The sequence below is a fragment of the Mastigoproctus giganteus genome, chromosome 8, assembly GCF_048544385.1.
Source record: "Mastigoproctus giganteus isolate SK-2022 chromosome 8, ASM4854438v1, whole genome shotgun sequence".
Lineage (NCBI taxonomy): Eukaryota > Metazoa > Arthropoda > Arachnida > Uropygi > Thelyphonidae > Mastigoproctus > Mastigoproctus giganteus.
In genome coordinates, this window is record NC_143582.1 from 142,937,751 (window position 1) to 142,960,496 (window position 22,746).

General features: G+C 37.8%; 1 protein-coding gene across 1 annotated transcript in view; it reads left to right on the forward strand.

Moving 5' to 3' along the window:
* Positions 1–22,746, forward strand: part of LOC150081874 (BRO1 domain-containing protein BROX-like) — a 102,436-nt gene that overhangs the window by 37,449 nt on the left and 42,241 nt on the right. The window contains exon 6 of the mRNA XM_090379782.1: positions 9,557–9,646. Within this exon, the coding sequence (XP_090235908.1) occupies positions 9,557–9,646 (90 nt within the window). The remainder of the gene's footprint in view (positions 1–9,556; positions 9,647–22,746) is intronic.

Below are 22,746 nucleotides of genomic sequence, written 5' to 3' on the forward strand. Positions count from 1 at the left end.
TTAATTATCAGCCACCAACCCCAAATTTATTTCGGACAACAGAAACTTTATAGAATACATTAAAGACAACATCAACAAAGCATATACCTACGAGTTCAAAAATCTGTTAACCAATATTTCACTAGATCTGATTTCATTGTGTGCTTAGCAATTACATTCTAATGTGCAACAGCATCTATGTGCAAAACAGAGGGGTGGCAATGGGAGTGAGTTGCTCATGTTCCTGCACTACCATGAAAATAAAATGAAAGACAGTATTATATTCTTCAGATATATTGACAATGTTTTGGTTATCAATTATGATAAATTTGATAATATAGCACAGGTCACATATCCCACAGACCTAACTATCGAACGCACCAATTCGAATAACCATCTCCAGGCCATATACCTTGATAGTGAAATCGTAATTAAAGAAAATAAAATCTACACCCGACACTATGATAAACGAGACCACTTCAAATTTCGAGCTATTAAACTTACTAATTGGGAGACAAATTTAGCTAAACAGATACATGCCAGTGTAATTAGAAATCAAACCAAAAGAATAATATATATCTGTAATACCCCAAAAAATATGCCGGGTGCTTTAGTAAAGCCTAAAAGCAATTTAATTAAGAATAATATGCCAGTTAAATTCATTCCATATGAACACAGCTATTCAAGCCAATTTAATCCAACATCACCCTGACATTAATCCAAATTGGGTCACAGAATGCCTTTAGCCCCCATTAGTCCATCAGTTTTATTGCACTCACACAAGGATCGTTTACTGACTGCACTGTAACCCAGTGCCCAAATTTAAGCCCTAAAACAACTTAAAACGCCATTCACTTTAGAAAATAATAGCTCTCTAGCTGACCCCATCCTGATTAATCTGCCTACCTCCTACTATCCACATTTTTTGCCTTCCATCCTGCTACATTTTTCACCCATTAACTTAAGCAGGCTATTTCCCAGCATATTTTTCTGGAGAATTATTTGACATCAGAAAAATCATATCACAAATATACACATTACTGCTTCACCCTGCCATTAGATTCAGGTAATAGTCAAAGTAAACTCCAATGCACTATTAGGATAAAAATCACCACAGTGTGGTGGGTGGATGTATATAGTTATCCCACTAGGCATAATTTGGCTGTTATGCTGTAGAACGGTTATGCCAGTTCTTGTCCAGTGGATAACATTACAAGTTAGTATTAATATTGCATTGTAATTTAATTTTAAAATTGTATTATAATTTCATTTTATTCTTCTATATAATTGCATTTTATTTTCTATGCATTTACCTCTAACCCCATCCACCACAAAAATAACCTTCTGGAACTTTTACAAGTTTAATAGTTACTATCTAGATTACCCATTAATATCCAAAAATTACCATTCACCATTTAGATAACAGAGAGTTGTTGCCAACTCTGTGTTATATAAATCCTAGATTTATATAAATTATAATTGCCACCACAACAGCAAAATAGGCCAGATGGCACCCCAGCAGCCTATAAATAGGTTAAAAATGTTCTACAAAGTTTACAGTGTGTGGTATATGTTTTTTGTGCAACTGCAAATAGGTAAAGATACCTGTAATACATTAATGCAAAGAAATATATCTATGAGATGTAAAGGTGGTGTTCAAAAAAGTTCATAGATTGACCTTTGAAAATGTGTTTTGCTTTAGTATACAGCATAATTCCATGAACTATGCTTAATGCTAAAGCAAAACATTTGAACCACGAACCTCTGCGCACTTTACCTGACAGTGTTCAAGTCCTTTTCTACCACACGTCACTGACCTTCTCTGTAATCCAGCCTCCCACAGCTACATCACTTCCTTCATCCTTTGTAAGTAGCACAGTGGTTATAATCACCATCCTGTCGTACCATGTAGCCCCATCTTGTCTCACCTGGGTTTGAATCTCATCTGTGATTCAAGGAATTTTTGCAGAGCCACAACTTTTTTTGGAACTTGGCCACTTTGTAAAAAAAGATAGTCCATCTTGGATGAGAGATGCATAGGTTGTTCATCCGGAAAACAAAACTAACTGAAGAGTTCACTCAATTACATGCATAATATATTGATGCCTCATAGTTTCTTGGTGCTTAACATGTAGATGCATTCTAGCTGAGCAGCTTATGTGCCATTAAACACCCACAATTCTCATCCCCCATAACTTATTTGTTTGAATGAAATATTTGTTCACAAAAGTGCTCCTTAAGTTTTGTAAAAGTCACCAGGAGCCAGGCTCTATGAATAAAGGGTGGGGAATTGAGGATTTCAAATATGGCATCTATAATTGCGCGTGCTACAAAGTGGATGTGTGCTTGTATATTGTAGTGAAAAAGATGCCGTTTTCCTCTGCTTAATCTTGAGGGATTCTCCCATTTACACTTTTAACCCAGCAGTTGTGGCACAGCACCTGATGGGTGTTTCAAAAATAATGCTTCCATATTACCATTTACTTAATTATTAAAAATCTAATGTTATTTCTGGCTTCCTAAATATAGTAAAACTTTTACTGCAGTAGTTCCTGAAGTTTTTTCCTTATGGTTTTCCAAGAGTTATTAAATGTGAGCACCTGTCGAGTGCCAAACCACTGTTTGTTTAACAATTTTTCCATTTGCATGAAAAGTACTGTGGGAACTGATTTTGCTATGGAGTTTTGAAGTCTGTTGTTTAACGTTCAAAATTATTTGCCTGTCCATTCTCACAAGTTTAGTAAAGATTTATGGTTATATAGGAGAGTACAACACAATATTCATTCAAGATGGGGACTACCTGTGGGAAACAAGGTAAGTAAGTATCATGTTGCATGTCGTGCCACACGTCAATTTTGAAATAAAATTTAAGTGTAGAATTAGCATTCAAGGCTTTATACACCTTAATAAGATCACCTTGCAGGTGCCTAGTCTCCAGATGTTGCAATTTGCAGAACTGAAGTCTTTCTTGGTAAGAGCAACCCTTTGTTCCACTTACCAATCTAGTTGCCCTTCTCTGTATGCATAACGGCCTTTAGCTGCCATTGTGCCGTAAAACCACCTCCTCCTTCTCTGTACTCATTCCAGCAGCTCTACGTCCTTCTTAAAATGAGGCCTCCAGACCTGTATACAGTACTCAAGATGTGGCTTGACCATTGCCTTATACACGGGGATAATCACCTCCTTTTCCCTGCTAGCAAAATTTCTGTATATCATTGACAAGACCCCATGAGCTACTCCTGCAGCCTGTCTACACTGCTCAAAAAAACTTCATATCTGACTGTACAATTACCCCCTGGTCCTTTTCATTCTTTACTACCCTGAGTGTAGTACCACATAGCTGGTACATTACTCTGAGGTTACTGCAATTCATATGCAGTACTTTACATTTATCAATGTTAAACTTCATTGACAGCTCATCTGCTCAAATTTTCTAGATTCTGTTGCAGTAGGGTACTGTCATTAGTGTCATTAACAACCCTGCCAACCTTTGTATCATCTGCAAACTTAGACATTAACCCTGATGTACCTTTATCAGTATCATTGATAAATACAGAAAACAACACTGGGACAAGAATCGTATCTAATATGTACATATATCGTGTAATTAATTTTTATAGTATTTGTGCATATAATAAGCGGAAATATATGCACATGCACACATTTAAAATTTCGTATGCTTAAAAGTCTTTTCAACTGGAAAATAAAAAGGATCAGAATATTAGATTCAAGTCAGTATTTCGTTTGACTGTTATATATTTTTTATTTTCTGAAGAAGTAATATTTGTCTCATATTTTGAAAAAAACACAGGATAAAAAAACTACATTTCTTATAAATTCATTTTTTATTAAAAAATAAAGAGGTCTATACAATAACTATTGATCTTTTAAGCAAAGCTGAAATATATGGGTATAATCCATGGACAATTCAAAATTTTTTTTTTGAATTGTCCATGTCACATATTTACGAATGTTTTTCTAGAAATTAAAAATTGGTGCCTATCAGGTGACATGCTAATATAAGATTTGTGTCACCACTACCAGGTTATTTGGACATAGTGCTAACCTGTGAGTGTCTACATACTTAAGGTAATCAGCAGGCAGCACTATCGGAACATCACAAAAATATGGAAGCTATCACCGTGTCTGCTGATTGAGCAATGTGGAATATCCTGAGTAGCAGAGATGTTGTGTGTTTTTAGGTCATTCTTTGATGCTTGGACTCACGGTCAAAGCAATATGCTCATGTACTGGGTGGTTATAAAATAAGTTTCCCTATTCAGGAGACCCTAGTGTCAAAATGGTTAGAGATAGCACTGTGAAAATCGATGGGTATGTCATTTAGGTGTGGGGAAGCAATTTGTAGAAGAAAAAAAATTAGTTCAAATTTCTGCCATCAGGGGAGAAATTGGCACTGTAAACATGAGATGGGATACTTAACTTAGGATTAGATTTTAATATCAGAACTTAGAAATCTATAGATATGTGCCTTCTATGTGCTTTCCTTCACTTGAGATGACATTCTGAAAATGGAGGACTGCGTGCAACACAGTTTCGCATAGCATCTCATTGGGGAAGTTGACTACACTGTTTAATGCTTGCTTTCAAATCAACAGGTGTCTGTATGCTGCCACGGTAAACTCTGTCTTTCAGGTATCCCCATAGCCAGAAATCACAGGGATTGAGATCTGTGATTGGGCTGCCCAGAACTGCAGAAAGTCTCTAGAAATGATGCAGTCATTTCTGAATGTTAACGGAGCAGTTTCTTTGCTTGTTGACCAACGTGAGGAAGGGGTACCATCTTGCATGAACACTACGGTCTCCAAGCATTGCCTTCCTTGCAGAGCAGGAATAATGTAATCTCTTAGAAGAGTGCAGTACTGTGCACTAGTTACCATGCACCTTATGGGGCCATGAGGTATAGACTCTTCAAAGAAAAATGGTCCGATTATAAACTGCTGTGAATCCACACCATACTGTCACATATGGACTTTGTAGTGGTCTTTCATGCACAGCAGATGGACGAGAAGTTCCCCATATTCAGCAGTTTTGTGCATTTACAGCCCCATGAAGAGCGAAATGTGCCTCATCAGACCACAAGATCATTCAAGCCCATGTATCATCAAGTTCCACACAAGCCAGAAATCGTAGAGCAAAGTCTATTCATTGTTGCTGATCACAAGACTTTAGTTCTTGCACTACATGAATCTTGTATGGGAACCAGCATAAAATTATTCAAAGCACTTTATGTACAGTAGACCAAGGAAGGTTCAAGTCTCTTGACACACCTGGCATTACTGACTGGTAGTGTTTTGCATTCTGACCTGGAGGCCGGCCGAGTGGGTAAAGTACCTGCCCGGCAACCCAAAGGTCACGTGTTCGATTCCCGCCTCGGGCTTGGATCAAAGTACTGCAAAAACCTTGGGAGGTGCAATATGGCCACAGAAGCCGATGCGCCAACAACTACCAAATCAAAAAAAAAAAAAAAATCTGGAGGCCATTTCAACCGCCACTTCATCCACTACCTCCGTTCCAATACATGGTCGCCCCCTGCCTGGAATTACACCTAACTCCCTGGTCATTTCAAATTTCTTTATTAGTTTTTCAACTCCCACTGACATCAAAGATCCTTTACACAAACCTTTAAGTTTCCGATATTCACATAATGCTGCATTAGCTTTACTATTATTCTGGTAGAACAGTTTTACTAAAAGAGCACGTTCCTTTTTTGTAAGAGCCATAATGGTTATTGATGGTGGCGTTGGGTCACAGAATGGCCTTTCTGCTTTTATATTACAGGATGCCATTTCCGTAAACAGCATGTCTTGAAGTAAATGACAACTTTTACATATATGCAGTAACGTTTTTCCCCAGGTGGTGGAAATTTGAACTAATTTTTTTTTCTTCTACAAATCGCATCCCCATATACAAAACGACATACTCACTGATTTTCACGGTGCTAACTCTGACCGTTTTGATATTAGGGTCTCCTGAATAGGGAAACTTATTTTATAACCACCCAGTACATTCATAATTATGAACCACTGAAGACCAGAATTCCAAAGGATTCTAAGTTACAGAAATCCAAATCTTTCCAAAGGGTATGCTAATATTTTTGTGCTGTAAGTTTTCTGAAAAAGCCCATCATGTGGAAACCTTAATGTTGGTTGAAGGATGGAAAATGGAGGGTGGTCATAAATAAGTATTCTTCAGAGCAGACTGGAGTTGCAAGTAGGTGTCTCTCAGGATCAGTGCTCAAACCTCTCATTTGTTATCTGCTTAAATGATATTAATGAGGAAATACAGGAAAATTTTCTTCTAGTTTATGACCAGCAATCAGAACCAGACTATTCTACTTCATAAGGATTTGGACCAACTGCAAGGTAAATGCAAAGTATCACACTTGGTGAACTAGTAGTTCATAGACAGAGAGAAATTAAAGGGTATTCAGGATGAGAAAGACTTGGAAATTATGATACAAAAAGGTATGAAGGTTCAACATGCAGCAGGCTCAAGAAGGGTAAAGGTAAGCAGCAGCCATTATCAATCCACTGCAGGATGGAAGCCTCCTCAAACAATTCGTGTTGAGGGAAATGGACCATTACCTCCCACGCTGGTCCAGCGCTGGTTGGCAGATCAACTGTATTTAGCAGTCAGAGGCTTGAACCTCGGTCTACTCAAAGAGCATGTACTGCTGCATTCCCGCTCTTGACCATTCGGCTGTGGAGGCCGTGAAGGGTATGTGGTGTCTATCTATGATTTTTTAGAATTTGGCAAGTTAGAGGAGGTGGTCATTATCACTGTCTATAGGACAGTGGTGCAACCACCCTAAAGATAAAGAAAGTGGATGAATATGATTGGTCCACTTGACATCGATGGTTCGACTGTTGATGATCCTGCTCAGATAGCAAACAAACTGAATGAGTATTTTGCATCTACATTCACACGTGAGGAATTATTACAATTTGAAAATGGAAGAAGGTTATCAAATTGTAGCAGTGTGCTTAATGATTTTGTAATAACTGAGAGCAAAGTGGAGGAGAAATTGTTGAAGTTAAACATAAGAAAGGCACCTGGGGTGGATGGGATATATCCAGTTATTTTAAAGGAGGCGGCAAAGCAACTAAGCAAACCCTTAGCCATAATTATGAGAGCATCCTTGGACTCAGGGGAGGTCCCCACGGACTGGAGATGTGCAAATGTGTCCCCAATTCACAAAGGTGGATCGAAGGGTGACACGAGTAATTACAGACCAGTTAGTTTAACTTCTGTTCCGGGTAAAATAATGGAGTCGCTGGTTAAGGATGCATTGCAGGATCATCTAGACAAGACTGCAGCAATAATTCAGACACAGCATGGGTTTGTTAAAGGAAAGTCTTGTCTGACAAATTTGATTGGTTATTATGATGTGGTCACAAAGGAACTGGATGCAAAAAATAATTTTGATATCATATACTTGGATTTCAGGAAAGCTTTTGACACTGTTGCGCATGGAAGACTACTGTACAAATTGGAGCAGAATGGTATTAAGGGTAAGTTGCTACAATGGATAAAAGGATGGTTAAGTGGGAGAAGACAGAGGGTGGTAATCAATGGGTGCTGCTCTTCGTGGACTAATGTTATTAGTGGAGTCCCACAGGGTTCGGTGTTGGGTCCACTGTTTTGTGTATTTATCAATGATATTGATGAAGGTATATCAGGCTTAATGTCGAAGTTTGCAGATGACACAAAGGTTGGCAGGGTTGTTAATGACAGTAATGGCAGTGTGCTACTGCAACAGGATCTAGATAATTTGGGCAGATGGGCTAAGAAGTGGCAACTGAAGTTCAACCTTGACAAATGCAAAGTACTGCATATGGGTAGAAGTAACCCCAGAGAAACGTACCAACTGTGTGTTACTACACTTTAGGTGGTAGAAAATGAAAAAGACCTGGGAGTAATTGTGCAGTCAGATATGAAGTTTTCTGACCAGTGCAGACAGGCTGCTAGGGCGGGTCATGGGGTTTTGTCAATGATATATAGGAATTTTGCTAGCAGGGAAAAGGAGGTGATTGTCCCTCTGTATAAGGCAATGGTCAGGCCACGCCTTGAGTACTGCGTACAGGTCTGGAGGCCTCATTTTAGGAAGGATGTAGATTTGCTTGAGCGTGTACAGAGAAGAGCAACACGATTGGTGAGGGGAATGAAGGGATTCTCTTACCAAGAGAGGCTTAAGTTCTGCAAATTGCAGTGGCTGGAGACTAGGCACCTGCGCTGTGATCTGATTGAGGTCTATAAGGCCTTGAATGGGTTGAGCACGCTGAATTCTGATGGGATCCTTCCACTTGTTCAGATTACCAACCTACGGGGACATAAGTTCAAATTAAGAAAGGACAGATGTAGAATAGATGTGCGGAAATTTGCCTTTAGCCAGCGGGTGGTTAATTGCTGGAACAAACTTCCATCTGTCGTTGTGGAAGTTGATAGTTTAAATAAATATAAGGAGGAACTGGACAGGCATTTGGAAGGAATGGTGTGAATTTTTTTTTTTTTTTTTTTTTTTGGCTGATGCTGCATAAGCTCCTACACTTGCTTTCTTGCATCATGTGCCACTACTACTACTACTACTACTACTACTACGTTCTCTAACTTTTAGTAAATGTATGGAGAATGGAAACTTGTTGAAGGTTATTAAGCATTATCCCTATGAGGAATAGCTTAAATGTGGCCTGAAGGGCTTAGCAGCTTTACACCTTATGGAGGGATTTAAGTGAAATGTATAAAGCTCAGAGGGTAATAGGCACCTCCGTAGCCAGGTGGGCAGGAGCAGTAGTACGTAGCACACGCTTCTTGATTAGACCAGAGTTCGAGCCTGTGCCCACCAAATACGGAGGATGCGGAAAGGTCAGGGAATGACCACCGCATGTCCCCGGAGCAATATGGCCTTAGTTGCTAATGCTCCTAAAAAACCAAATAACGAACAACAATAACAGAGGGTAATTCGTGAAATGAATGATGAAGGAATATTTTCACTAGTGAGTGAGACAAGAACTAGAAGACAATTGTAAAATCTTAGGGAGCAATAGTAAACTAGATTGCATCTTTGCATAGAGTGTTATGGAGTTTGAAATAAGTTGCTTGCAAGAGGCTGAAGCAGAGAGTTCGGCAGAATTCAAGGAAGAATTGAATATTCAGAGCCCATGAAAAACCTATTGTCTTGAGAACCTCTAGACTTGGATAGATATGGAAAAATTGGATAGGCACTTCTCAACTGGCAGTAATATGAAAAGTTTTTTTTTTTGACGAATGCAGAATAAGTTCACTTCCTTGCATTGTTGTGCCATTTTAATATTAAAAACTAAAACAAAACTGTAGTAAAAGATAATAAACATTAATTTTAACTTCTATTTTAAAAAAAAAAGTTATTTTGAAGCTAAAACTTTCCATTGTTGGATTTTGTAACAATTGTTCCTGAGTTTTGAAATTTAATATAATAAAAATGCTTGCTTAAATGCTCATATCTTTGCATGATTTTTAATATTTATTTATTATTATTTTTTTTTCATCTACTTATATCCAGTCTTTTAATTTTCTTTAGTGACAATAGCACGTGCTGTTGAGCTGAAACATGCCCCAAGTTTAATATCAGCTTTAGCAAATGAAACATCAAAAATGTATTCAACAGCAGGTAAGCAACAAATTTACTTAATGTTTGAACAGATTTTTGTGTTTTGCTAATGAGAATTCTGAAGGCATTGAAAAGAAGAGGTAATTCAGTTACTTAATAATGCCAAGTCCTGCTGTAAAAATTAGTAAATTAAGGATGTTCACTTTTGGATTTTTAAATTTCACCTACTCAATTATTTAACTAATTTCAGAATCGAATTTGGCATTAATTCTTATTTCTTTGTTTTTATTGTATATTGTTTACTTTATTGTTTACTTTTGTTTCCAATTTTATATTCTTTTACCATCACACATTGGTCCATGGGTTTTTTTTATAATCGTAAACCACTGGTACAATTATAATATGGTCTTTGTGAATCAGTTTGTGTTCTTTCATTATTTTTCAGTATAACTTCGGCCCCGGGTGCCAAGCGTTCCGTGACCAAGCGATTTCTTTGCGTATCTCAAAGCGTTATCTCTAAAGAGCCTTCAAGTGATAGATTATATTTTGTTTCAACAACCGTTTTCTTTATTTATTAATTAGTGTAGCTCTTTTGCACTAGAAGAAGTAGGCAAAGGCCCAGAAAGGAAAGTTACCTTTCTGTTTTTTATTTCTAATAGTACTAACTAACTAACTTAGCCGCTTGGTCACCTTGTGGCACTGCTCCTGCCTCCCCGTGGCGGGGCCGGAAATCTGGGTGGTAAAACCAACCCCCAGGGCCACAAGGAGCAAAACATGGACTGTGACAATTTTCCACCGATTAGGACTGCAAATCCAAATACACTGGATTTGCACATACCCGATAATGACTTATCCAATCCAAAGAGACTGAGGACGGATGCTCCCCGAATGGAAAACCCAAGTTTTCTGATTCTGCATTCGCTAACTAACCAATCGTTGGGTAGTTTATCACCATTCCTCATTCAAAAATGTCTTGAGAGCGTAGCTGGCTCCCCTAAAATGGTATGACGACTGAAATCTGGCGACCTGCTTGTTGAGACCACCAACTCAAAACACTCTGAGTCTCTACTCAGACTCACCTCATTTGGTGGAGTTTCAGTTAAAGTGTCCCCACATGCCACACTTAATTCATCCAAAGGTGTTATTTCTGAATGGGACCTAATGAATGTATCAGAAGAAGAAATTGTTCAGGAACTGCAGGACCAGAAAGTCACACAGGCAAAACGAATTATGATGAAAAAAAGATGGAGAACTCCTTCCAACTCGTAGCATAATTTTGACATTCAGCTCACCTAATTTACCTTCATCCGTAAAAGCAGGGTATTTGCATTGTCGCATTCGCCCATATATCCCGAACCCAATAAGATGTTACAAGTGTCAGAAATTCGGACACTCACAAACAGTCTGTCGAGGAGACCCCGTATGTCCTAACTGTGGTTCAAAAGATCATTCCCAGGCTGACTGTAAAGCCCAGGCTCCACTCTGCGCCAATTGTAAAGGTAACCATCCAGCCTTTTCTAAAAACTGTGAACAATGGAAATATGAGAAAAAAATTCAGAAATATAAAATAGAAAAGAAAGTTTCATTCCCAGAAGCCAGAAAGCAAATACAACTAATCACACCTAGACGCACGTATGCTGAAGCCACTAAAAAGTTTCATTCAGTATCGGTGCAGACTGATACATCAATACCTCCAAATACCTCTATTTCAGAATGGGCTCGTTCCCTGCTCAGTTCTGCACCTCAACCTTCAAAGCAACAGATTTCTACTAGAGCTAACAATACACCAGTCACGATACCACCTTCTGCCGGTGCAGATCCCGTAAGATCCGTCCAAGCAGATAACGCAGATTCTAATCGAAAACAGACATTTGACTCCTCCCTTATGGATACTAATGAAATTTCCAATCAAGATGATACCGAAACCATTCTGGAGATCCATCCAGAGGATGAAATAGACCAAAGACCGGTTTTCTCAAAAAGAGAAAGGATTAAAATTGACCGTGCCAAACAGACTTCCAAAAAGCAGTCAGATTCAGTTCCTTCATCTAAATTGAAATAATGAACAACGTTGTCCAATGGAATTGTAGAGGCTTTAGGAGCAACATTGATGACATATACGACATAATTAAGCAGCATAAACCAGTGGGCATCTGCCTACAGGAGACATATCTGACTCCTCAGGTATCTCCTTTGATAAAAAACTATACTCTTTTCAGACAAGATAGACCTATTGCAAATAATGCTCGTGGTGGAGTAGCCATACTCATAGATTCGTGAGTCCCATGCAGACGCATTTCTTTACAAACCTCTATAGAAGCCGTTGCTACCCGAATAGCAATTGGCATCACTCTGACTCTTGTTTCGATCTATCTACCACCCAATCATCCGTGTACTATTCACGAACTTGAAAATCTTATAATGCAGTTGCCAACCCTTTTCTGTTTATTGGGCGACTTCAATGGACACCATCCATTGTGGGGTTCTCCCAATGCAGATGGACGAGGGCAACTCATTGAAATGCTCATTGACAGACAAAACTTAACCATCCTAAATACTGGTTCACCCACTTACATCCATCTCCCAACAGGAACAGTGTCTGCAATAGATCTATCAATATGCTCTCCGATCCTCTTTCCTAATATTGAGTGGACAGCTCTAGATGATCCACTAAACAGTGACCACTACCCATTAATCTGTAAGATCCAAACATCACGCTCTTCAACTGCAAAAAAACCAAATAAAATGGAAATTTACCAAGGCAGATTGGGCCAAGTATACCTCTCATGTTTCATTTGATAAACAGATCATTGAATCCTTCCCAATTGACACAGCCACTGATCATATCACCAAAGAAATTCTAGCAGCTGCATCCATTGCCATCCCACAATCACAATCAGTCACCTACAGACCCATAAATTATTGGTGGAACGATGAATGTAAGAATGCCAAAAAAGAAAAAAACCGAGCGTGGAATATATTTCGCAAATACCCTACTACCAACAACCTTATAAATTATAAGAAACTAAGAGCCAAAGCCCGACACATCAGAAAGGAAGCTAAAAAAAACTCTTGGATCCGATTTGCGACTTCAGTAAATAAAAATACTGATGTAAGAACAATATGGAAAAAAATAAGACAGCTAAATGGCAAATTTCCTCCATTATCCTCGCCAATATTCAACTGGAATGGACAGGAGCTCTCTAGTCCTGCAGAAATTGCGAATACTCTAGGGACAATATTCTCCCAGTTGTCTGCCTCGAACTCGTATGATCCGTCATTTCAGAAGATCAAAGCCTCAGCCGAAAAATCAAAACTTAACTTCAAAACCGCTGCTTCTCTACCATACAATCAGACACTTACTATGATTGAACTTCAAAAAGCTATATATTCCTCAAAGAACAGTGCTGCTGGTCCAGACGGAGTATATTACATAATGCTTCAACACTTAGACAATAAATCACTGTCATTGCTGCTGACCTTTTACAACCGTATATTCATTGAACATTCATACCCCACTCGCTGGCATCACTCCTATGTAGTGGCAATTCCCAAACCAGGGAAAGATCATTCTATCCCTCACAATTATAGACCCATCTCTCTTACCAGTTGTTTGAGTAAAACATTAGAAAAAATTATACACCGCCGATTAACATGGTATCTGGATTCAAAACATCTAATCTCTGATAACCAGTTTGGTTTCAGAAAAAATCGCTCATCCCTAGATCTTATGGTTAAAGCTGAAACAAATATCAGGAATGCATTTATACGAAATGAACATCTTGTCATGGTCTGCCTTGACATAGAGAAGGCCTTTGACACCACCTGGCGTTTTGGTATCTTAAAAGATCTTCATTCCCTTGACCTGAGAGGTCACTTACCATGCTACATACAAAACTTCCTTCAGTATAGATCTTTTCAAGTTCGCTATAGAGAAGTCGTCTCACAAATCTATATACAAGAGCAAGGAGTACCACAGGGCTCAGTTCTCAGTGCTACTTTATTTGCATTGAGAATAAATCATATTACCAAATGTATTCCCAAGACTGTGAACTCATATCTCTATGCTGATGATCTGACTGTTTCCTGCAGTTCGCCGAATATGAACTTCATTGAAAGGCAACTACAAATCTCACTAAACAATATTGAACTATGGATGACACAGAATGGTTACAGACTATCTCATCAAAAATCGAGTGCCATTCACTTTTGTAACAAACGAGGGATGCATCCTGACCCAGAGCTACACCTAACAAATCATCCTATCTCAGTTATGAGTAGCATTCGCCTCCTCGGTCTAATTTTTGATAGGAAACTTAATTTTTTAGAACATATCAAATATCTCCGGACAACCTGCCAGAAAAAAATGAACATTCTCAGAGTTCTTTCTTCTACAACATGGGGTGCTGACCGTTACACCTTACTTCACCTGTATAGAACTCTAATTAGATCTCGTCTTGATTATGGAGCCCCGGTGTATGACTCTGCTAGGGAGAGTGTGCTAGTACGGCTTGCTCCTGTTCAACATTCTGCCCTTAGGATTACTACAGGTGCTTATAGAACATCGCCAGTACAAAGTCTCTACGCTGAAGCCCATGAAATTCCACTCTGCCTCAGAAGGAAGGTCTTACTTTTGAATTATGCCGCTAAAATTCAAAGCATGCCTACCCATCCAATTTGGCCTATACTTAGTGATCCACAGTTTAAAATGTTCTACAGAAATAAACCCAGAGCAGTCCAACCTACTGGCATCAGATTTCAGGCTCTATCTGAAAGCTGGAATGTGCACCTTGAAAAAGTCCTCCAAGATCCAAACACTTCAGTTCCCCCATGGTCCTGGGTTAATCCATCCTGTGACAATTACTTCCTGAACTGGGGAAAAGATTCCCTTGCAAATATTAACGTGTGACAACTTCATACTTCTCACACACAAAATTATCCGCATTTCATGAAAATATACACAGATGGATCAAAGTCTGATAGTGGAGTAGGTGCTGCAGCAGTTTTCCCTTTTAACACCATCTCTGTATCTCTGCCTACTGAATGCAGCAGTTATACAGCTGAGTTATTCGCCATTAAACTTGCCCTAGAAAATATTATTCATTGCTCCATTAAAAAAAAGTATAATATATACCGACTCGCGGAGTACACTAGTAGCCCTACAAAACATCTCCTCACCAACCAATCCTTTAATACAAACCATAAGAAGTAAGATGATTCTTATTCAGGAACGCCAGCAAGTAGTCATCTTCTGCTGGATCCCAGGTCACACTGGGATCCCAGGAAACGAATGCGCAGACCATGCTGCAAAACATCCATCTAACCCATTATCTTCAGGCTTTTGTGTTCCATATGTTGATTACAAACCTATGATACGAAGGACATGTAAGGAACAATGGACACTTCTATGGCAAGCTCAAACGGGTAATAAGCTATTGGAAATAAAATCAGAACCACAGTTATGGACCTCTAGTTTTCGAACTAACAGAAAGGAAGAAGTCATCTTAACCAGAGCACGAATCGGCCACAGCCAGTTTACTCACCTATTTCTCCTCACAGGAAATGATCCTCCACAGTGTTCTCAATGCAACTGTCAGCTAACAATGAAGCACATTCTTGTTGAATGCACTCTGTACAAACATGCTCGGCAATGTTCATTCAGCTTCCTTCCAAATCTAAAAGAACCTCTAAAACTCTCTCACATCATAGGCAACGATGCTAATCCCTTGGAGTTATTCTGTTTTCTTAAACGAATAAAACTATATGATCGTCTCTGACTGTTTCCATAACAGTCACCATTGATAACTTTCATATCACTGATAGGCGCAATATGGTCTAAGCAGCCCTTGCGCCAAAAATACCAATAACAACAACAACAACAACAGTATAACTTCAGTGTGAGGATGTCCTGACTTTGGAATGTCCTTCAGACCATTACCACCATCACTGACCACCAACTAATGTTCACATGAACTGTGTGTCCCCATAAACGTCCTTCAAACATTGATGAATCTCTATGGATGTGATTTTCTTTACACTCAGGAACTCAGTAACACCCCACTGCTTCGTATACATATCATTGTCACCCTACATTTTCACAGCTCTTCCATGCAGTGTTGAAACTTGCAAGATATTGGTGGCAATGTTTAAATTTTTGTTTGACACCATTGCATTTTTATGAGCAACATCACTCAAGCAGGAAAGAAATTTGGAGGCACTGGTTTCTGAGCAACCCATGTACATAAATAATACAGCCTATATCAATCTTTTTTTAAGATGGCAGATCTAAATGAAGATATCCCTCCATCACAATCCCGAGGATGTGATGGAGGGATATTTTCACATGAAAATTATTAACAAATGATATGTTAATATTATGTGATTGTACTAAATAACAATTTGTTATTTTTACAATTTTAATAAGTAGCTTTGTTTTTTTTTTTTTGTTTTTTTTTTGTTTTTTTTTTCCAAGTTTTGTTAAGTTTTTCAAATCCTGTTTTCTTGTGTCTTTCAAATACAGATATATTGACCCAAACATAGCACTTATTTTTCAACATAATCTTCAAAACTCCATATCCTTTAAATAAGATGAAAGCTCCTTATGAAGATTGTTTGGGTATATGCATTTCTTTCCTTTCTGACTTAACAACCAGCAGAGATCTGTAACATAAACACAAATAACATATTGCTGATGCCTCTTCTTGAAAGAAGGCTGTTTGTTTGTTTGTTATTTGGTTTTTAGGAGCATTAGCAGCTAAGGCCATATTGCTCCAGAGGGATATGCGGTGATCATTCCCTGACCTTTCCGCATCCTCCGTATTTGGTGGGCACAGGCTCGAACCCCAGTCTAATCAAGAAGCGTGTGCTACGCACTGCTGCTCCTACCCACCTGGCTAAGGAGGCACCCAAAAGAAAGCATATGAAACAAACAAGAATAAATACAAAAGAAGAAAAATTAGATAAGGAATTTTTGTATAGTAAAATTACATCATTGTCAAACTTATTCTAGTGACTATAATTCAGGTTTCTTGATCTCTAGCAATATAAAGGTTGTCATTTCCCAAGTTAATAAGGATGTTTTAGAAACAAAGCAGCCAGATATATTTTACTGAAAGATAACTATGATACAAAATTTTACAGACAATTTCTTTCCATGTAAAGAAACAATATTGATGGTAGTTGCTGATAAATTAATTACAACTAAGATATGGCGCCTCCGTAGCCAGGTGGGAAGAAGCAGCAGTGCGTAGCACACACTTCTTGATTAGACCGGGGTTCAAGCCCGTCACCACCAAATACGGAGGATGTGGAAAGGTTCAGAGAATAACCACCGCATATCCCGGAGCAATATGGCCTTAGTTGCTAATGCTCCTAGAAACCAAAAAACAAACAAACCACCAACAACAACAACTAAGATATTCTTTAACAACGTTACAAAAACTTCCCATTTTTCACAAGGAGCAGTTACTTTTAAGATATGTTGCATTTCCCAAAACATTTTCCTACTTCCATAAAGAAATTTAATTAGAGCTTTTGGCACTGTTCTTTTAATTTTCCCAAATATTGTTGCTGTTGCACAAAATGCAAGGAAATATGAACCTTTTCCTGTGGAATGAAAATCCTTTAGTCATAGCTTTCCCTCATTTGTATAGACATTTCTTTGAAAATATAGCCTTTTAAGACTCCTGTTAACATTATGTAGTAACTGTTGTTACCAAATAATCAATTCTCATTCCATGTTTCAGAACAATCATTATATCAACTAAACTGTAACTGCTGTAAATTTCTTTCGCAATGCTGCAAAGCACTAAATCAGAATTCTTCTGATTCAAAAAATCAGTGCTCCATGAAAAAAATATTCATATCATAAAACAGCCCTCTTAAACAGTTTTTTTTTTTTTTTTTTGCTTAACTAAAATGTTTTTTTCCATTCTCTCTCTCTCGCTTGCTCTCCTTATTTACACTTGCCTTCAGTGCTGCTATTATGAAGGTGAACATGCTGCATAAAATAATAAACCAGTGAATCTCATTGCAATGGATAGCTAACCAGGATTACCACAAAACAATAAGAATTAAGATAAGATTCATCAATTTTTCAACTAGATTACATACTTTAAAACTTGGCAAATATATGTGCTTATCATAAAATAGTAAACTGAGAAATATTGTGACACAAATAGTAGTCTCTCAAATATAGTAGTTCTTTAACCCAATTAAAAAGAAAATGTATACCATCAAAGTCACTAAACATAACAGTTCCTATATAGTTGCTACATCATTTATTTATTGATTTCCATCCTAGTACTTACAGTAAAATAAATGAATCCACAGGTACTGATCTGTTTCAGTGACAAAAAGCTTTGAGAGAAACTTAAAATATAAAAATGGTAATTTCACAAGAGCAAAAACTTGATAAAACACTAACCTTGGAAAGAATATACAAAATATTTGTATACTAATATGTTTGTAAATTAATATAGTAGTATACAACATTATGTACAACAGTCAGTTTGAATTTATTCTAAGGAAATTAAATCAAAGTGCTTCTTACCGCTATACTTCCCTTTTTGAGAGTAATTAAGAGTACTGTTTGTTTGTTTGTTTTTTGGTAGTTATTTGCTAGCATAAGAGATAATGGCATCTTTTTTTTGACATTTCGGAGCCATTTGTATTATTCAGCAAGATATGCCATATAAAATCTTTAGTCAAATAATAAAATTTAACAATTTAGTTACTTTTTTGTAACACGATATTTAATTCAAGTTGTATTAAACTTTCTTATTTTATCTTTATTTAATAAAAGGACTGCGGATTCCGGTATATCTTGTTGTTCTAGACACACCAACATATACAAAATACATATATGCTGGTGTGTTTATAGCAGCATATATAAAATACATATACAGTAGAACCCGGATGAGAAATTCCAGCATAAGAAGTTTTCCTCTGTACTAGATTTGGTTTCTTAAGTCCCAATTTCATCTCTATATGTTGTAATGTATTATTTTTCCGTGTAAGAAGTTTCCCGGGTAAAAAAGTTTTCCCGCATAAAAAGTTCATGATAAAGAATACACAGTGTATTATTATAATGACGTTTTCTCACTTAAATGTTTTTTAAATATAGAAATTATTTATTTTTAATATTAAAAACTAAACAATATAAACATTTGGTAATGGAACAAGTTAGTGCCAACCATCATTTTAGTTCATAGTAAACCACCGAAGTAGGTGAAATGGCATTGTTTTTGTTATATCTCATATATGACACGTATGAAAGCATTCATATGTTATATGTGACATATGACTGCTTTCACAACAAATTGCCCTGATATTGCACTACTTCCAGTAAGCAAAGCTTCACCAATAGAGAAGATTAATGTTATTTATTCTCAGTGGATACCACCACCCAGGCAGGGATGATGGGGTGGTAGTATCTGTCGAGAATCCACTGGCAAAGTTTGCCTATTTGAGAATCCATTGTCAAAACATTGCTTATTCAAGGTAGTTCAATTGGGGCAACTCGTTGTGAAGGTATTCACAATATGAGATATAACAGAAACGCCATTTCATCTACTTTGGTGGTTTACTATGTGGTTTACTGGTTTACTATGAACTAAAATGATGATAAGCACTAACTTGTTTGATTAGTGAATTTTCCATAGCCTTAGACTTTCAGCACTAAAACCTTTTTAGTATAAATATTTTGATATAATGGATGTGACATATTGCAATTGTTTTCATCGATATCCATAATTGGATACGTAGACCACGTTAAGCATTACATTCTGATGGCCGTGAAGAGTTCTGAATTACTTAGTAGATTGTTGCTCTGTCTTACTGTAATTGTAACCTTTTAAGGTAATGTTGAAACTCGAAAGGAGCTCATTCTTCCAACTTGGTAATGAGTTTACCAATAGCAGAATGTAAAGCAATTAGAAATCTTCAGTTTAAAAATGTTTCCCCTAAGCAGAGTAAAATATTTATAAATTCTAAAATAGTACTTAAAAATCATTTAAAAATCAGTATAAGTATTTTTATTTGTGTAGTTAATATTTCATACCCTTAGGTCACTTTCCCTTCTAAGAAGTTTTCCTGCGTAAGAAGTTCTTAACCTCCAGTCCCTTGGAAAACTTCTTATCCAGGTTCTGCTGAATATATATTTTTTTCTGTTCAAGATACTGATTTTAGAAAAGACACAATAAAATTACTTATACTTGATGAATTGATTAAAATTGATGAATTTTAGCACTTGGGAAAACAAGTTTTAAGATCGCATTTCAACCCAAATCAATGAATAGGTGCCCATCTGCCATCGACTTGAGAATACTGAAACATACAGCCCATCTTGAAAGAGATTCAAAAAGCAAGTCTGTTAAAATAATAAAGTAGTTTAACTCTAACTGGACAGGTCTTTTTGACTGAGTTTTGTTCATGGACAAGCTAAACTTTGATAGCCAGTGAATGAGACTTTAAATAAACCTCATGGCATCAGGAAGATTTTTCATACATGCAGATACAATCAGTAGTCGCATGGTAAATACAAACAGCTTACATTAGCATTAGTAAAGGCATATGATGCAAGAAAGCAAGCTTATGTAGCATCAGCCAAAAAAAACTCTTCTCATTTCACCCATCCACTCGCTCCAAATGGTTGTATAGTTCTGCCTTGAATCTATTTACGCTATCAACTTCTACAACAACAGATGGAAGTTGGTTCTAGCAATCAACCACCCACTAGCTAAAGGCAAACTTCCACACATCTATCCTATGACTGTCTTTCCTCAATTTGAATTTATGCTCTCTCAGATGATTATTCTGAGCAAGAGGAAGGATGCCATCAGCATTAAGCATGCTCAAACCATTCAAGACCTTATACACCTCAATTAATCACCTTGCAGGTGCCTAGTCTCCAGACTGTAATTTGCAGAACTTAAGCCTTTAATTGTAAGAGCAACCCTTTGTTTCATTCACTAATCTTGTTGCTCTTTTCTGTTCTCGTTACAGCAGCTCTACATCCTTCTTTAAAATGACACCAGATCTGTATACAGTACTCAAGGTGTGGCCTGACTATTGCCTTTTACAAGGGGATAATCAGCTCCTTATACCTGTTAGAAAAATTCCTGTATCGCATTGACAAGATGCCATGAACTACTCTTGCAGACAGTCTGCACTGCTCAGAAAACTTCATATCTCACTGTACATTTACCCCAGGTCATTTTCATTCTCTACCACTGTCAGTGTAGTACCACAGAGTTGATACGTTGCCGACCGGGCTATCCAGGTGGTAAAGTGCTTGCCTGGCAACCCAAAGGTCGCGGGTTCAAATCCCGCCTCGGGCTTGGATCAAAGTACTGCAAAAACCTTGGGAGGTGCACTATGGCCACAGAAGCCGATGTGCCACTTCCAAAAAAAAAAAAAAAAAAAAAAAGTTGATACGTTACTCTGGGGTTACTGCTTCCCATATGTAGAATTTTACATTTGCAATGTTAAACTTTGGTTGCCACCACTCAGCCCATCTGCTCAATTTTTCTATATCCTGTTGCAGCAGCGTACTGTCATTAGTGTCATTAACAACCCTGCCGACCTTCGTATCGTCTGCAAACTTAGAAATTAAGCCTGATATACCTTCATCAGTATCATTAATAAATTCAGAAAACAACAATGGATCCAACACCGAACCCTGGGGGACTCCACTAATAACATTAGCCCACAAAGAGCAATGTCCATTGATTACCACTCTGTCTTCTCCCACTCAACCATCCCTTTATCCATAGCAGCAATTTGCCTCCAGTGCCAAGCTGCTCCAATTTGTGCAGCAGTCTTCCATGTGCAACAGTATCAAAGGCCTTTCTAAGATCCAAATGTATGATATCAAAATTGTTCTTTGCATCCAGTTCCTTTGTGACCACATTATAGTATCCAATCAAATTGGTCAGCTGTGTTTGAGCTATAACTGAAGTCTTGTCTACATGATCCTGCAGTGCTTCTTTAACCAGTGCCTCCATTAATTTCCCTGGAATAGAAGTTAAACTAACAGGTCTGTAATTAGTTGTGTCGCCCTTTGATCCTCCTTTGCGAATTGGGGTCACATTTGCACATCTCCAGTCCATGGGTACTTCCCCTGAATTACAATGCACCATGAATGGTCAAACTAATAGATCAAGCTTATCTGCGAAAAGATCTAAACCTCCCAAGCACTTCCAAATTCATTTCACAAATATATGTGGTCTCATTCTAATCTCAACGATGTCCATTTCCACTTGCAGTCTGCCAAACCCCATGTAATTTTTCTGACAGAATCTCAGTTATCGGTTGATTCAACTACTGCTCATCTCAGATGCCCAAATTATTTGCTGTATGATTCTTTTTGCCTCAAAGGTGGTACTTGTGCATATATCCATTCTGATATTCCCTGTCAGAGACTTGGCAATTTGGAATCTCCTCTGGCTTAAAATCTCTCTATCTCATTGTGACAAATTCATCTGTTGTCTCTACCGTTCTCCCAACTCCACTAATCACTTGGAGCTCTTTGACTTCCTCTCTTTACAACTTGACTTTCTCCAGTCCAACTTTCCTAACAGTGAGGTAATTTTCCTTTGTGATTTTAAATTTCACAACTCCAGCTGGCTTCCGTTTTCTAGTCACACCGACCCAGCTGGTCGAGATGCTGAGGCTTTTGCAATTACTAATGATCTTGCACAGATTGTTCATTTACCTACAAGAATACCGGACAATCCTAATCATACAGCCAATACGCTTGATCTTTTTCTCACAAACAACCCTTCTAAGTACACGGTCGAAGTGAGAGGTCCTTCGGGCACTTCAGATCACAATTTGGTGATTATCTCTTCTCCAATGGAACCTTTATCTCATGGCTATTCCCAACCTCATGTCGTTTGGCATTACAAGAATGCAAAATGGGATGACCTGCGAGACTTCTTTTCTTCTTTTCCTTGGTCAGATTACTGTTTCAAAAGTTCTGATGTCAACGTTTGCTCAGGTCGTGTCAGTGAAATTATTCTTGCAGGAATGGAATCCTTTATCCCACACTCCACTTTAAAATCTCGTCCTTTATTTAAACCTTGGTTTTCCAATAAATGTGCTAATGCTGTTCAAGAGAAGTATGTTGCATATCGTAATTGGCTTGTTTCTAATTCTTC